Source organism: Astatotilapia calliptera, chromosome 2, assembly GCF_900246225.1.
Source record: "Astatotilapia calliptera chromosome 2, fAstCal1.2, whole genome shotgun sequence".
Classification (NCBI taxonomy): domain Eukaryota; kingdom Metazoa; phylum Chordata; class Actinopteri; order Cichliformes; family Cichlidae; genus Astatotilapia; species Astatotilapia calliptera.
In genome coordinates this window covers 28,194,618-28,212,468 of record NC_039303.1, presented here as the reverse complement: position 1 = coordinate 28,212,468, position 17,851 = coordinate 28,194,618, and the positions used below count along the sequence as shown (strand labels likewise).

Genomic DNA, 17,851 nt, shown 5'->3' with positions numbered 1-17,851 from the left:
ACTCAATCCAGTGTTAATGTGAAAATATTAAACAGCACACTCAAAATAAATGAAAAGAGCTATGAAAAACAAAAGTGAAGCGTAAATATTAGTAGCATTGGTATGAATGGAAAAAGGCCCAGATGCCTTGATTTGGACACCACTGCGCAATGAGGATAAGCTCTGCTTTACTTTGGCGTAGTGTTTATCCATCAGTCCTGTATGAATCATGCACCTATAACACTTGTTTATTTTTATTTGTTGTTGTTTGCTTGTTGGTGGAACTTTGTTCGAGTTTAATGTAAGATATTGTAGTTAAAACCGAATATATGTAATGACTGAAAAACACATTTAATCAACTCTAAGGAACTTTTCAGCTCTGGTCCTCCTCTCTTGTGGCTCTGTGTGGTGAACACCAGCATCACTGTGTTTGATTGTCCTTATGAAATGTTCTTCTCTGGTATTCAAAATATGGCTCAATGTGTAATGTGAGTGTCCTACTATTTTGAAATGCTATCAAAACATGCCACAAGCTTAATTAGGATTAGAGCAGTGATTATGTTTTACTATCAAAGCAATAATAGTATGACACATTTTACATTTAGCTGTGTTAATCCAGGGATAAGTATTTATAATACGGAGACAAATATGGATTGGAACATCGAGTTGTTCACCACGCTCTGATAGCTTGCTGTCTTCCAATTTTTTTAATTGTGGTTGGACTTGATATGACTTGTCTTCTTCCTCTTCTAAGGTCTTTTTCTTCCCACTCTTGCCATGTTTTGCATACTTAAAATAGCAGAAAAGAACAGATAGTTGGTTTCTGTACAATTGTGTTTGTTGTAGTGAGTGCGTGTGTTTGTCAGAATATCATAATTGTGGAGATCGGAATCCGTTCTGATGTATTCCATGTGGTGGGTGTCTGGTCCTGGTGGAAGTTATTAGTCTTTTGAGACACTATAAATATCCGCTGGAAGAAGAGAGTGGTCATTCTTCTTTTATGACTTCACTTTAAAAATGTGGCTCGTGATGCTAAGAGAACCAAAATACAAATGTGCGCTTACTCTTATGGTTTGATAGGCACTTCATCAGTAAAGCTCTAATGTACTCACGTGGATAAAGCATGGAAGCTAACTCTTGGCCAAACAAGTGAATAATCTAAATACATAATATTTTGAGTTAAACGTGATTGGAAACATCAGAATAACACAGCTTACTTTTCATTCGCGATCATTCATAATAAAGTGAACAAACCTTTTCTAGAAACATTTTTTTTTCATAATCTGCTCAAATGAAAGGTACTAACTGTCTTTCAGTTGCCTCCTTTAGGGGTCCCCACAGCAAATCATCTGCCTTCTGCCATTCTCTGTCACACCAACTCTCTGCACATCCTCCTTCACTACATCATTAAAATCTCCTCTGAGGTCTTCCTCTTGTCCTCCTGCCTGGCAACTCGGTATTCAACATCTTTTGCCCACTATATCCACGATCCCTTCTCTGCGCGTGTCCAAACCATCTCTTTGCTTCTTTAACATTGCCTCCAAACTCTCTCAACCTGAGCTGTCCCTCTGATGTACTGATTTCTAATCTTGCTCATCGTCGGCATTCCCAATTTGTTATCGTTTCCAACTATTCCATCTCAACCTTGGCCTCCTGTCTTTTTCTCAGTAACACTGTCTCAAACCATACATAAGGTCTCACTACCATCTTTTAAACCTTGCGTTTTGCTCTTGCAGCTATGCTTACAAAATGTGTTACAAATCACCCCTGACACTTTCGCTCACATCATCCTACCTGTGCTCCCTTGTGCACTGTCCATTGCTTTGAATGGTTTATCCAGGTATTAAAAATCATCCACTTTCACTGCCTCTTCTCCTTGCACGTCACCCTCTGATTCACAGACATGTATTCTGTCTTGCTTCTATTGACTTTTATTCCTCTTCTCTCCACAGCATACCTCCACCTCCCCAGGCTCTCTTCCACCTGTTTCGTACTCTCACTACAGATCAGTGTCATCTGCAAACACCATAGTCCAAGGAGAGTCCTGTCTGATCTCTTCTGCCAACCTGTCCAACATCAAAAAAAGAAGGAGCTCAGATATGATCCCTGATATAATCCCATCTCCACCTTGAACCCATCTGTCTCCTGGTGCACAGCTCACCACTGTCTCACTGCCCTTATACATGTCCTGCACCACCCTCACATATTTCAACTGGCCACTCTGCCTCCCCTATATTGTTTTTTTTTCCTTTTTCCTCCACATCTCTTGCTCTTTCTGTCATTACATAGATAGTCGCCTTTTCTCTGTCTTTTTCTCCTTACCGATGCCCTAATTTGTCAGCCAGCCACTTCCAGTGCTCACCCTGACACCCTAAATCGTTTATCCTTTGATCTCGGACCGCTGGCCCTGCTGAAACTGCAACTGGAGTTAAGACAACAGGGAACACCCACCAGTCCTGCTTGTTTTACACACAGCTCACACTCTAATGCATAACTATTGTCTATATTTGCATGTGTCACAGAGCGTTCAGACTTTATCAAGAATTGAAATGACCTTTTTTTATTATTTTTTTTAGTAATTTTCATTAAGAAAGAAAACAATGGTTAATGCGGATCATTCTGTGACTCCTCTCTGCATTTTATTTTTAAACACTAAACAAATCGTGGATTCAAGCAGGATCAGCAGACTCCTTCAATACAACTTCCAAAGCATCTCGTTTGTTAACACCTTCACACACTCCATTATCTGGATTATGATTAAAACTGGCTGACACCCTATATGTTGATATAAACTAAGCATTTGATTAACAGGAAGTAAGAAGTAATAGAGTCCACAGCATCACTGAAAAAATCCACCACAATAATGGAACAATACTGCATCATCCTATTCTCATGAGACTGTAATGCCAATGTTGCACCATTAGAGCAGGATGTGACTGCACCAGCCTCGACCCCGAACTCACACTATGCACAAGAGGAGAAGAAAGGCCTTCTTGGCCTCTTGCTTTCTGCAGATCTGATAATGTACCTACAGTACGCATGCATGCCTGTGTGTGTGTGTGTGTGTGTGTGTGTGTGTGTGTGTGTGTGTGTGTGTGTGTGTGTGTGTGTGTGTGTGTGTGTGTGTGTGTACATGTGTGACCATGCAATCATAACTCTTATTTTTTAGAGAGCTAGATGTTCCTCTGAGGGAATATCCCATCTTAGCAGCAGCATTGTGGCCAAAAATTGCTTTGTCCACTTTACAGAAATGCTAGCCAAGACATTCTTTCTATAAACACTCCTTCACACTGAAACAGGTAACTAAATGCAGCTCGTGTCAACGTTATTTTCTTTAAATCCTCTGAAGGAATACTTTAAACCTCAAACTACTGTTTGAAGAGACCAATAACAATTAACTATTTTCCCATCAAACTCTGAACCCGAGCTTTTGAGTCCAGAATGATCACACTGGCCTGTTCTACAGAGGGGATTTGCAAGCATGGCTTAATTGCAGAGAAAAAATGCTACAAGCACAAATTTACATAAATGACTGCCCTGCAAATTGCAGATAAATTTGTGAGGCCTACAGGGCTCTCTAAGCACAGGCGTTAGTTGGGTTGCAGATATGTTTTTGAATACTGAAATATAATAAATATAATTAACCATGGGGAGAAAATAACTCTTGTGGCAAGTTGGAAATAGATTTTATAAGTTAAAAAAAAAGATCAATTTTATCCAAATAATTTGTTTGGCACAGTTTTGAAAAAAAGACTGTTTATGGTGCTGGAAATTGGCATTTTCTTCTTTCTTGTACAGAAATGGGTAAAACAGCATAAATTAAAGTGCTATTGGCTATATTGGGTGACTTAATTACCATCTTCCACTGGATTTGCCATTTAGGGCTGCTATTGTCGGTTATAAAATTCATACAAAGTACACTTTTTAGCCTCCATTTACTATCACAGCTTAAGCAAAAACACGAAAAGGCTCAGACTGGCAATCAGCTAAGTTCTTACTTATAGACAGGGAACTGAAACCGAGACAGAGGCAAATAAAATGTCAGATCAGGTAATCAGACAGGCACAGAGGTAGGAAATAAGCTTGCAGTGTTAAAGTAAACACACAATGGCAATCTGGCTGCAGAGCGAATTCTGAATATTGATATTTCTATACAGGGGAGCTGAGTGAAGGGGTGGGGATGATCAAATGTTCTGACAGGCGGTAAAGCAGGTGGAGTGCCTGTTGCTAAAAGGGAAGGACAAACAGTAACTGAGAAAACAGGCAAGCAGTTAAACAGTTAGTGATTTACTGAGTAACAAAGATTCCACAGCTGTCAGACTTCGAGCTACAGAACAGGGGAAGATTTTCAGCCTTTGTCTTCCAGCATATCACCCTTGTCTACTCGATGACCTGATCCTGTCATAGGAGCCTTAAAAAAAGAACCCAATCCAAACATTTCAATGCCTTTTTTTTCCATGCCATGGATTTTTCTTTCTTTTTCCTTCTTTCTTGACTCCCCCCCCCCCCCCCCCCCTTTTCTTTCTTTCCTAAATCTCACAAACACATACAAACTCCCATGGATAATTATAGTACTACAATAGTACTCATTCTTGGGCAGGACATTGAGCTTCCTGTGGTCAGGATAAAATCAGTGACCACTGTGCCACTGAGGTCAGGGAGCAGAATCTGTCTCTTCTGGCATGGCTCCCTCTGTGTGGGATGAGGCACTGTTGGAATTAAAAGCCAGACTGCCCTCGATCATCCAGGCCCATTTCGAGTTTCCTATTGCCCTGGTCACTGGCACAAGCCAGGTCTAGGCAAAGATTAAAATTATCCAGAAAAAAAAATCCTCCTAATCTTCTTATGTGGGATGAAGATTAAGAAATATTAATTTAGGGCTGATAAAGTACTGAAAACAAAACAAAACATTTCCCCATCAGCTATTAAGAATTATTTTCTTTAGGTTTTTTTTTTTTGCATATTTAAATAAAAAAACAAACTTTTCTTTTTTTTACGTAACAATGCTGTAATGTTAGTAAAACACACACAGAGATAGGAGCTGGATATTAGTTGAAAAACAAAAGGCACCTCCATGCTCCAGTTCCACAGCGATCAGTTATCTGATCAGTTAAGGGCAGTAAAGGGAAATAGGCCACAGGCACCCACTGAGAGCTTAGATAACATATGGTGCATGATAGCAAAGGCTTGCATGTGTGTGTTTGTGCGTGCATGCCCTTGTGTGTATTTGCCAAACTAAACACACACCTGAAGAAGGTCCTGCAGTGGATTGGCATTGTGAAAGGTATTGACAAAATCAGTCAGTTTGCTTTAGTGTTGAAGCATAAAAATTTGAAGGAAAAAATCTTAGGAAAGAGTATGAGCTGTATTGGTGTATCCACCACTGACCACTTTAGTGTTCTCTAAATATTTTGCATTTAATCCTACTATACCATAGGTTTTTTGTTGTGTGTTGAATGTAGACACCCTCATTGGCTGAACCGTGCAAAGGGTTATTTCAGGTAGGCAATGAAGTCAAGCTTGGCACAGGCCCATTTTGAGATGTCTATCATGGTGATGGAGAATCCAGCCTCAAACCCAAGCTCATGCTTTTATGTTGTATCTGGCATAATTGGTGCCATGACTGATAAAAACACTATTGATGATAAATGCACAAGCTATATTACAGCTTTGATCGGCGCCTCAGCTGTGATGATCTATGCAGTCATGTAAAGAAAATACACATCATGTGTGTACATCTCCACTGTGGTCCAAAAAACAATGGCCGTCATTGGGTTTTTTGCAGTTTCTCTGAGCATTGCCTGGTGTGACCTTGGCGAGAATTTTCTAGGACAGCCACACCTGTGAAGAGTTCAATTTTTGAGACCAGCAACCTGTCAGAACTTGTGCTTTTAAAAGCTGGTCACACTTGCTGAGAATCAGTTAATCAAGCGGTTTTGATGGGCAGCACCTGGATCCTACTTATCCTCTCAAATCCTGCGGAAGCAGTAAGGCTGTAGCTAGTTTTCCACAGGACTGTGCAGTCTTTTTTTTTTACTTCCTTTTTACTTCCACTGCGTATTTGTACAGACAAACTGTGGCACCAAAGCAAATCAAATCATTGATGTGAGTTTTCATTTTCTTCTGGGCTTTTGGGGTTCATCAATAACCCATTATATTCCTCATAGTCTACACATGAAATGCAACTATAAGCTATGAGAACTTATATGATAGCCAGTGTATTTACACGTGCAATACATTGTTAACACCTGCCTTTTTATACACAAATGCATACAATCACACATTAATTTCCATGTAGAGTTATGACAATCGACTTTCAGGAGACACCTGTGTCCGAGTTCATGGCTTTGACTTGATGTGCTGTCATGGGGCTTTGATGTCTCATCATGTAACCTCTTTGAGACGCTGGAAACACCTGTCCTTGCATTCATAAGATATGCTAATAAATGCTGACACATGGTGGCCTGCTGCCTGACCTTGCTAGGACAGCAGGAGTCATTGGAGAGACTGGCAATGGTGGCCCTGCAGGACACTTTTCAGCATATGCTCACTCAGTATAGCCCTTAACACATGCAGCATAATCAAGTTGCTAAAACACAAATTTGAGCAAAAACCAGAATATATTTTTAAATGATTTTATGTAGTATTAATAATCTAGTAAGGATTCACTTGAATGCCAGTACCCGGGGATAACCATAATTCATTAAAGTGGGGGATAGACACTTGAAGGGGTAATCTAATATAACAATTTGTAATTAAAATCTATATTAAACGCATGAAGCCCTGAAACAGTGCAACATGTTGAGAACACAACAGATTTTCTCCACTTGTCTCGTCTGACCATGTAGCTCTATTTCTCCACTCGCAATCTGTTTGCACATGCACAGGCAATGGACATCTGAACACCCACCTCCCATAAAAACACACAAACATAGGCCTGCACACACACACACACACACACAAACCCCGGCACCGCCAAACCTAGTTATAATAACCTCCACAAACACAAGAGTTTGTGCGCTCGTGTGTGTGTCTGTTTGTCTGGAAATAGGGATATTATTGTCTGTCTCTCCTCGACTCCTTCGAAGTGCACTTTTCAAGGTGCAGGGCTTGGTATCTCCATGGCAACAGCAAAGTAACCAGGAGCGAGGGGTGGGAGGAGATGGTGTGAAGGGTGGTGGGTATATGCGGGTAACGGCATAAGTGTTCATATGGAGGCAGGGTGTCCACTGGTCACAGACTGGCATGCAGGGTGTGTAGATCGGGAACGCTTACATGTGCGTTGTTATGGTGGGAACTCGAGGCAAAGCAGGGCGTGGCTTTTTCCTGAAAAAGAGGTATTTTTGTGTGTGTGCATCTGTGTTCCCCTGTACCCAAACAGGCTTGTGAAGATCCAGGCACTGCGAACCAAGGTGTAACCGTGATGCTTGGTGAAAGATGACCTCTCACTGCGCAATACACACACACACACTGACACAGTCGCACTCTTTCTCTCTCAGCAGAGGGTCACTGTGTGTTTGTATGGCGAAGACCTCCAGGTATAATTGGACTGTGTTTACATGTGCGTGCTTTCATGCTGGCCCAGATACGTCCCCCTGTCTGCATTATTCTTCTCTTACTCTATCCTTTCTCTTTTTTGACCTTAACATGTCTCATGTTACTTTTTGTTGGCTTTTCTTTTTGATGTAACAAGGTTTTTTTTGCTTTTGTGCGTGTGTCCTTGATGTTTTCTTTAAAATCCTTTTCATATTTTTTGTTTTGTTTTGTTATTTGTTTTTTGTCTCTCCTGTTCATCCTTGCTCTCCGCCCTTTCTCCTACCCTCAGTGGCGTTTCTGTACATTTATGGCCATCACTTTATTATGTTTTATTCACATAGAAACAGTACAGAATACTCGTACAAAAATCTTTAATATTGTGATGTAATTATAATAAGGAAACATACCTGAAACACACACCATTTCAATGTTACATATAACAATAACTTACCCAATGAATTTTGCTCATTAACTGATCCTGTTGACAGGGTGAGCAGTCCTGCCAAAAGTAAACTATTTCCTAATTATTTCAAGCAGTGCACTGCATGACTATGTCGGCAAGACACTGAAATGTTAACATTACTTTTTCTGTTTCTTCCTACATCACTATTTCTCAGGCTCAGAAAATAACATTTACACATATGAGGTGGCCTTAGATTCATTTTGGTTTAGCTCAGCTTTTTTATTCTTATTTTTATTTTTTAGAATAATCATTTTGAAGTTGCTTCTTTACAGTGTAACTAAAGACACGGAATATAAGAAAATCTAGTTCAGACAGCATGGAAACCACAAACAGAACCAAAGGCAGTGACTATGTGGACATTCATCAGCAGTCTTCCAGATTTCTAGATATATTTAATTTGTGTAAAATGGTGGGATATTTTAATTAGAACTATTTTGTTATATTTTGAAACTTTTTAATATATTGTATAATTTATTTTAGTTTAGTTATTTACTATCATAGGGCAACTGTGACCACATAATTTCCTGGGATTAATAAAGAATTCTGTTTCTCATGATTCCAAAGGAACAAACCAAAGAATCGTCTTGGGTCTTCACTCACTGGACATTTTGTTAGATGCACCCGTTCAACTGCTGCTTAATGCAAATATTAAATCAGACAATCACATAATAGCAACATATTGAGTTTAGATATGTAGACATAGTTAACAAGTTCAAACCGAGCATCAGAATTGAGAAAAAGGTGATTTATGCGACTGTGACTGTGGTATGATTGTTGGTGCCAGATAGGCTGGTCTGAGTATTTCACAAACTGCTCATACTGGGTTTTTCCCACAAAACCATCTCTGGGGTTTACAGAAAATGGTCTGAAAGAGATAAAAATATCCAGTGAGTGGAAGTGCTCTGATGCCTTGTTGATCTCATAGGTCAGAGGAGAACGGCTAGACTGCTTTGAGCTCATAAGGAAACAGTAACTCAAATTATCATTCTTTACAACCAAGGTATGCGGAAAAGCATCTCTGAATGCACAGCACATCCAGCACTGGAGCAGAGCAACAGCAGCAGAAGACCACATAGTGTGCCACTTCTGTCAGCTGAGAACAGGAAACTGAGGATACAGTTCAAACAGCCTCACTAAAATTGAGCAACAGAAGATTGGAAAATGCTGCTCAAATCATCTCAGATTAGTTTCTTGAACGTACCATTGAGTATTTCATTGGCCTCCATGATCACTAAAACCCCAACAGGATCCAGTAGAGTAACTTTGAGATGTGTTGGAGCAGGAGACTTGCATCACGGATGTGCAGCCGACAGATTTGCAGCAACTGTGTGATGCCATCATATCAATATGAACCAAAATCTTTGAGGAATACTTCCACAATCTTCTTAAATCTGTGCCATGAAGAATTAAAGCAGTTCTGAAGGCAAAAATAGGTCCAGTACAGTCCAGTACTAGCAAAGTGCACGTTTCAAAGTGTCTGGTGAGTGTATATTACCACCTTTACTATACTGGGAAAAGCCAAATTTGGGCAAATTATGACTGACACGGTACATCGTACTAATCGGTAACAAGATTCCTCTGATAATCTTGGAGATACGTAAACAAATTCCTTTCTTTAAGCCTTTTTGTTTAAAGCTGACACACATAAGCACACACAGACACACACACAGTGGCGTGTGGAATTAGCTACCAGATCTTTGTAGAAATCAGAGTCTAAAAGCCACTGTAGCAGATCTGTGAGGCTATTTGCACAGCACTGCTTTGATCTAAATACTAATTAGAATGCTAAAATGCTCACAGTAAGCAACTTTATTTGTGAAGCTGACAGTTTTGTCAGGCAGCTGTGACTTTTTCGAATGTTGTAGTCATCCGAAATTTACAGCGAACAAAGTGTCTCCAAGGAAAACTGAAAAAGCGTATAAGTCAATTCATATCACGATTTGTAATGATTGGAAATTACAGTATCATTAATAGAATTTGACCCATACAGCTCTGTGTTCAGCACTTATTAATCATCAAGAGTGAACTTCACTCCAGTGCCAGAGGCTCAGTGATATATGTGTTAAGTATAAAAAGAAAGCTGAAGACGAATCATTCGTATTTCAGATTTGTGGTAAGGCACAAAATCATATAAGTCGACTTACTTTATACTGAGTATATTTCCTCAATGAAGCGCATTTAAGAAAACCTTGGTAACAATATATTTAGAGCAGAGCTGCAGCAGATTCACAGCAGTTTTAAACAGAACCTTTTATCTGAAATATTATAATAAAAAAAATGTTACAACAGGAAAACAGCTATTTTAATTAACCTACATTTTTAGACGCTAATAGCAAGGCCACTCAGACAATTAACTTTTTTAAAAGTTAAAAATGTACAATTTTCAGTTGCCTGTGGCTTCCCATTATTTACCTGACATAAACTGTCTGCCTCTAGGTTGCAACCAAGCAGCACTACACTGACTGAGCTTCTGCAGAAAGAGTAATTAATACCATCATCTAATTATGCACGATGCTTTATTGGATCAGCCTGAGGGGCTCAGCGAAAGAAAGCCTCTACCTTAACTGGTGGTTAGGCTACTGATTGTTAGGATTGTTTGGGGTATTTTATTGTTGGACAGTAGATCTGTTCCAAACTAGCAAGTAGCACCTTCTCAACTGACAGGGTTACTGTTAGACAGGTGGGAAATCTCTGCTATTGGACGATTAATACTGTCATTTGAAGTTATGTGTAACCTTTAAGCAGCTGTACAGGCTTAACTCCAAGAGCAATCCAGGCCGATTATTTTACCTCTGTAAAAATCTGTTTTCCTCTATATGTTTTTCTGTTCCACAAAGAAAAATCAGCTGTGTGTACTGAGAGTCCCACAAGTAACTGTCTGTTAAGTCAGTTAAGAACTAGGATGTATTATTTATTTATTGGTTGATCTTTGGTGTAATTCTTTTTTTCACAATTATTCCATTTTTTAACACCTGCTCAGGATCACTGTAGCCTCCTCAAAACACACACCTAGACGATCATCCACAACAGCAAAAGCGCTGAAAGGTGAAATGAATAACTTGTGCCATCTCGTTCAAGTGCAGCGTGAAGCTGGAATATGGGGAAAAAAAGCCCAGGCATGCACAGCTTGAGGAAAATGACAAAGAGCCCGAGGCATTGATCCAGACTCCAAACTCCCCAGATCCCAATTTGATCGAGCATCTGCGGGAAGCCGTCCCACAAGACCCAAAGGATCTGCTGCCAACATCCCAGTGCAGGACACCACAGCACACCCCAAAATCCATGCCCTTGAGGTTAGAAGCTGTTTGACCGCATTGAGGAGGACATATATTAGTCAGATGATCATATTTTAAAACTAATGATGTCATGGAGGAACGGTCAATTATAATTACGCTGATTGTTTTGCACTTCAATCTGATGTGTTTTGCAGTATTTGGAACTAAGTAAACAGTGTTTTGCATCTTTGGAACTCTTTGATCGCTTTTTGTTGCTTTGAAAATCTTGGCACAAGAATAAAAATGAATAGAAACTAAAGACTATAAATAAATCTGCTGCCTTAAAAAATTTTTTTTATAAAAAAGCTTATTTTGCGACTCAGCAGATTAAATTAATTGATTTTGATGTTATTTTAAAGATTTATTTATTTACCTCTCCTTAATGTTATTCTTAAAAGGGAAAAAAAGGAATTTGAAATAAAAATGGTTTGCCTCGTTTCTGTAGTTCACGTCATGCATCTTATTTCTGTTTACAACAGTTGAAGATTAGTGGTCAACGAGGGTAAATGATGTGCTAAATGAGGGCAATGCAGGTTATGGCTATAAGGCTTCTCTTTTCTCTCTTTTCTTTTTTCTTCTTCTTCTTTTTTTCGCTGGCTGTAAATTGGACCCTTGGGCCCTGCAAAACTCAGTGCATTTCTACCAGCACACCACGCGGGGCGCTGCTGCGTACTGAAAACAAGAAAGCTTAACGGAATATTCAAAGTTTACAAAGAGGTTCGCAGCTCGTCGGAGTGCGGTGGAGTGCAGGGTTTAACAGCAGTTATGGTCCCGGAAAGGGTGTCTAAGTGTAAAAAATAAAAAATAAGAATCAATGCTTCGGGTTTGTGACATGCGCTTGATGTACCATGAAGCGCATTTCTTTCTTTCTTTTCTTTCTTTTCTTTAAAAAAAAAAAAAGAAGCTGTCTGTCGGTCCATCAGTGCAGCCGCAGCACAGCCACCGCTCTCACATATCCTCACTTATCACACAGAGGAGACACTCCCGGCGGCCGGTCTCTGTGTGTGCGTGTGTGTGTAGTTTCAGAGAGTTGTCAGAGGTAAGAGAAATAGAAAAAAAGTGGGAGCACGCAGAATTCAAGAGAGAAGTTGGGAGAAAGAAGGAGAGACAGAGCGGAAAGAGAAGAGTTGAGTGAGAGAGGGCGCGAAGAAGAGTGAGCGAGCGAGAGTGAGAGACCTCGACGGAGAGGAGGAGGAGAGAGAGAGAAAGAGAGAGAGAGAGAGAGGGGAGGAGAGCTCCGTCTCTCCCGGTGCACTTGGCAGTCTAGTTGCGGGCTGCTGTGCTGTTGCTGTCGTGGCGTGGCTGGTCGCGCCAGGCGGGGAACTTCACCACACTGGAGCCCGGAGTCCCACTCTCTCACCTGCGCAGTTCGGAGCTGCCATGGGTTTCTCAACAGGATATACTGTCCTAATTATTCTACCGGCCTTTCTGCTGCACACCAGCGGCCTTTACATCGCCAGTAGCGTTGGTGAGTGGAGTCCACTTGAGCGTGGTCAGTGTTTACGTTGTTCTTCTTATCTGATCATATCTTATCAGCTGGGCTGCGCGGGGGCTCTCGCGCGCTCACTGGAAGTGTGGAAGCTCATCGTAGCGGGGAGGCACTGTCCTGCTTCTTGCTTGTGTTTCATTTTTGCCACGCTTTTGCAGTTTTGTTGCAAATGATATTGTGGTGCGCATTTGCAACTTCTGTAGCCCGTGTCCTGCTGTGGTGCTTAAAGGGACTTTCCGAAGGTCCCTCAGCGGTGCAAGCAGTGTTGTGATTTGCCCCCCCTGTCCAGGGTATAATTTTATCTGGGGTGTAAGAGGGCATCTGATGCACCGGTTTACTGTCGGATTTCGCAGGGAAGTAGCCTAACATTATCCGATTCGGCCGCTGTCGCATCTATCGATCTGTCACAGGACGCTGGAGTCGGATGTCAGCCTATTGATCACACTATTATCAAATCATTCCTCCAACATGGAGGATGAAGAAATGTTTACACTGTGTGTTTGGCTTTTATCGGTTTGCAAACTTTATGAATTAGATGTTATAGGTGGATACTTAAATATTAAAATAAAGAAAGAAAGAAGTGGATCTGCATCCGGGGACCATATACAAGGTGACAGCAACATACTGTTTGACTGTGTAATGGCATTGACACCATAAAGTGGCCTTGGCTCAGTGTGTGCAGGCTATGTGTTAGTGTATGAGCGCTGCGAGGTTGCACCTGTAACGTCAGTGTCACATGTCACTAAAAGAGAAAGAGCTTTCTAATCTTAGAAATCGTCATTTGATATCAGTTAAAAACGTGTGTCTTATACTTATCTGTACGAACAGTTTAAATATAATCACTTAATCATAGATATTGATGATCATGGGAACAGTGGTTACAGATGCATTTCAGTTCATATTGATAAGAAGCGGCTGAGGGGGGGGGGATCTGAGCCACTGGATCAGTTTTGTTGTTGTTGTTTTTAATAGAGGTTTTCTGTTTATTCTCGGTTTGAGCAGGTTGTGGGTGATATAACAGCGTGATAAAGCAGCAATTAGCACCTTGATCTTGTACTGACTTTCCCGTTGATGGTGGAAGGGCAACAGAAGGTGTCAGGAGCGCAGCGTGCACTGCTGAGGCTGCCGTTTCCAAACGCAAACTGCCGAGCACGGGGGTCGCCTCTAGGTTCATGGGTGGGGCTGTGTGTGTGTGTGTGTGTGTGTGTGTGTGTGTGTGTGTGTGTGTGTGTGTGTGTGTGTGTGAAAGGTTACTGATTTCACTTTTTATTTATCACTGTGCTACCCTTACCGCAGCTTGGAATAAGGAATAAATAATTCCTTGCCAAACTTGACATTTTCCTAATCCCTTTTTTCCTCCCCCCACCTCTTTTTTTCCATTCCCATGACTCCTGATTTTCCCCACTATTTATCCCCCATTATTCACCCATGACGTACCCTCCTCTTTGTGCTGTTTTTTTTAATTTTCTACTTCTCCCTCTTGACTGCCTCCCACATTTGTGCATTTTACCATCTTTCACCTTCTCTTGTCTCATTCCCTTCCTCCCTCCCACCCAACTTACCTGTCCTTTTCCTAGACTCCCTGCAGCACATCCTGGGGGAGTATGGACTGGTTAGGCCGATCAGTGTGGACGCAGAGGGCCGCTTCTTGTCACACGCCGTCTCGGCTGGCAGCATGGCAGGAGGGCAGTCCCGTAGGCGCCGGAGGAGGGAGGTAGGAGAAGGCAATGATGAGTGGGAAGGACCAAGAGGAGCTGTGCCCCCTCAGGAGAGGCTTTACTACAACGTCACCATCTTCGGCCGGGAGTTCCACTTACGTCTGCGCCACAATGCCAGGCTGGTTGCACCCGGAGCCAAGATGGAGTGGCATGATGACAACGACAGCATCCGGTACTCTGAGCCATTGCACGATGAATGCTTGTATGTGGGTGACATCACAGACAGGCCAGGAGCCACTGTGGCGATCAGCAATTGTGATGGCCTGGTAAGTGTGTGACCTGTGCTCTTCTCTCGTGACTGAAAAGTTGTCTGTGGACAAAATGACACAAGGAGACACAAGGGAATGGATAGAGCTGATCATAAAAGATTTGATCCTCACAAGCACTCGTGGGGTCAACCATCCTGCTCTGCCTGGTGTCCTCTAAACAAGCTTCAACACTAGGTCTGCCCTGAGAAAAGCCTGAGTCATGTTTTCATCCCTCTGTCCTCTTGCCTCTTTTAGTTTAGTCATGCAAAGAGGAAAAGGAGGGATTACTGATGTTTCAAAGATAACCTCTTTATTTATCACTACTTCAGCTATTAAAATAGCATTTAGCAGGCTTGTAATACATAGATACAGAAGGTGTGGACAAGTTGCTAACACTACAACAGCATTCAAATTTAAATAGCCACCACAAAATATTTTGGTTGCACAACAGTTGCTCAAAGAGCTCAAATTGTAAATGCTTTTAATAGAGCTGATGATGAATAGAGAAAAAAGAAAGGAGACGGCAAACAGTTGGTGAATGGCTGTCAGTAAGGGAGAGAAGTGAGATATAGACGGTGTGAAAACTGTGCACAGGAACCGAAATGAGACGACGCAGAAAGATGGAGACCGGTGCTCGGGGAAGAGGTGGAATGGACAAGTGTGAAAGATATGCCTCGGGGCGGAAGAAAATAGGCAAGCAAATATGAGGAAATATGCACATGGGGGTTTGCACAGGCGCTGATGAGATTTGGGGAGGAGTTTTCCTCATTAGAAAAAAGGGTTTGTTAGTCAGCCAGATCGGCCCCCCGCTGGAGCTGAGCAACAGCAACTGGATCCGTTTAGGGTTGGGGACACTAGGGACTGAGCGAGCAACTGAGAGAGCAGGCAAGGTGCCAGGACAGCATAGGCCTGACATGCCCACTTAGCTTGACACCAGCCAGCGGCAACTCACTGCTGTTGCTGCTTGCTCCAGACTGTCATTTCAGAGCCTTTTGGCAATTTCTAATAAAGATTACTGTCGCAGTGTAGCTGGTTACACATAACAGATCAGCCAGTGCTGATCATTGGTTTGTTGAGCGCACTGCTTTCTTTTATTTAAACATGCTACTTGTGTGCATGGATTTAGATTTTTTTTTTTTGATATAATCTTGATCTGTCCATAGTAAGAAATGGGGAACAAAATCCCATGTTATCCACATTCAGGATGTGATAGTCAACTAGACCATGGCAGGTCCGTCTAGTGCAATTTATGGTCCCACAAATGTGTCTGTTTGCATACGTGTCTCTGTGTGGACATGGAGATGGGTTTCTGCAAACGTACTTCCTTGTAGTCCTTCAAAATACCAGTTGCATGTTGCTGGGCATGGATAACCTATGTGTTGGTGGAATGCTGAGTGGTTAAAAAGTGGAGCAGAAAAGTGAAGGGAGTGATGAAAAAATCAAAAATACAGCATGAAAAGCACAGAGAGTGGCTGCAGTGGACACTTTTAAGTGTTTTGAACACTCGGTTTCAGATCTTTGCATGTTATAACGTCGCTCTTCTTCGCGGCTGGTGAACAGACCAAGAGTGGACCACAAACTGGTTGTACCACATACTTGTGACACTGCCCACATTGACAGAAAACACTCTCTGCAGGTATAGGTGGACTGCCTTTGCGCTACACCTGCATAAAACAAGCATCTCTCACTCACTTTGTCTGAAGTGAAGTTAGAGGAAAGGAAAGGAAAAAGGCGACATCTGTACTAACAGTGCTGTTGTTTGGGCTCTTTGCAGTGTTCGATGTAAAATAGGATCAGCTGTATGGTGTATCAGGATAAACCGGGATATAATCAAGCAGCTAAAGGGGCATGTAACCATATTCCGTACCGACGTGTGGCTGCTAACATGAGATAAACCACAGCTACTGCTGCTAGCACTGCTATAGTGAGTTAGCACGTTTCAGTAACATTTTAAACATGATCTGATTCACGAGGAACATCTTTAATCGTATATATATATATCTATATATCCTAAATACAAACTACACAGGTTCCTTTAGTGTGCAACTACCTCCATTTAAAGTTTGCTCAGTCTGACAGTTTTCTGTCTTTTAGACTAGTCAACTAGTCACATTTTTTTCTATTGTTTAAACGACTAATAAATTAGTCACTAGAAAAATCCCTAATCTGCATGGATGAATTCCTGAACACTCCACTGGTATTATAAACAGTAGTAACTCACAGGGACGTCATCATACCAGAAATTTAGTCGTTGGTACAGATACCAGAAGAAGTACACAATTCTGAATATCCAGTTTCACACCAATTTACTAATTTTGGTGATTTTAGATGAACACTAATTTGATTATTCATCTTACATCACCGACATTGTGGTGGCAGACTGCTTATTCGACAGCTTAACGTTACATTTTGTTAACAGGACACAGACAGAAATGCTGGGATTGTTGCTGAGTAGCCCGCTAACGTTAAACCAACCTTATTTCATTACATTAGTTTAAGCCATTATATCTAATTATCCTGCATGAACATCTTTTCTAATGTCTATTTCAGGGTAACAATGCAAAATACTTACATAGCTGACTCTTACTGCCTTTTCTTGCCAGTGAATTGGGGCATCAGCACTAGTCACCATCTTCCTCATGTAGTTTCTGCTGTGCCATGTGTACTTTTTCCTGTGCTTGTGGGCATCCTTCTTCTTCTTCAGCATGTAAGGAAAGACTAGAGCATTTGTGTGCTGCCCCTCACGTCTGTGTGGACCTTTTAGGTATTAAACCAGCCCAAGAACTTTCTCTTATCATAATCAAGTGATATGAGAGACTCAGCATAATCATAAATAAGTTGAATAATATTTTTTGTCACCAAAAGTGGATATTATATTGCAGTATTTCATACGCATTGTCTGTGATATGTTCAGTATCCGCATATCTGTCTGTCAGTCTCCTCACTAAAAAATAATATCCGTCCACTTTTATGTCCTGTTGCTTTTCAGTTACACATTAACTCAAGAATGTAAGCAGTATACATAAAATATAAAACATACATAGATTTGAAATGCACTAAAATATATTTTAGCCCTCAAGTAATGACACAAAGTGTTTTGGAGTATAAAACTAAATGAAAAGACTTCTCAAGACAGGCTTAAG

At 41.2% G+C, this 17,851-nt stretch overlaps 1 protein-coding gene across 4 annotated transcripts in view; it reads left to right on the top strand.

Moving 5' to 3' along the window:
• The first annotated feature begins 12,488 nt into the window (after positions 1 to 12,488).
• The window catches only part of LOC113036107 (A disintegrin and metalloproteinase with thrombospondin motifs 2-like), a 138,968-nt gene continuing 133,605 nt past the window's right edge, over positions 12,489 to 17,851 (top strand). For all 4 annotated transcript variants that reach the window (XM_026192209.1, XM_026192201.1, XM_026192216.1 and 1 more), the window contains exons 1-2: positions 12,489 to 12,721; positions 14,320 to 14,726. In XM_026192209.1, the coding sequence (XP_026047994.1) occupies positions 12,634 to 12,721; positions 14,320 to 14,726 (495 nt within the window). In that variant the 5' untranslated portion in view covers positions 12,489 to 12,633. The remainder of the gene's footprint in view (positions 12,722 to 14,319; positions 14,727 to 17,851) is intronic.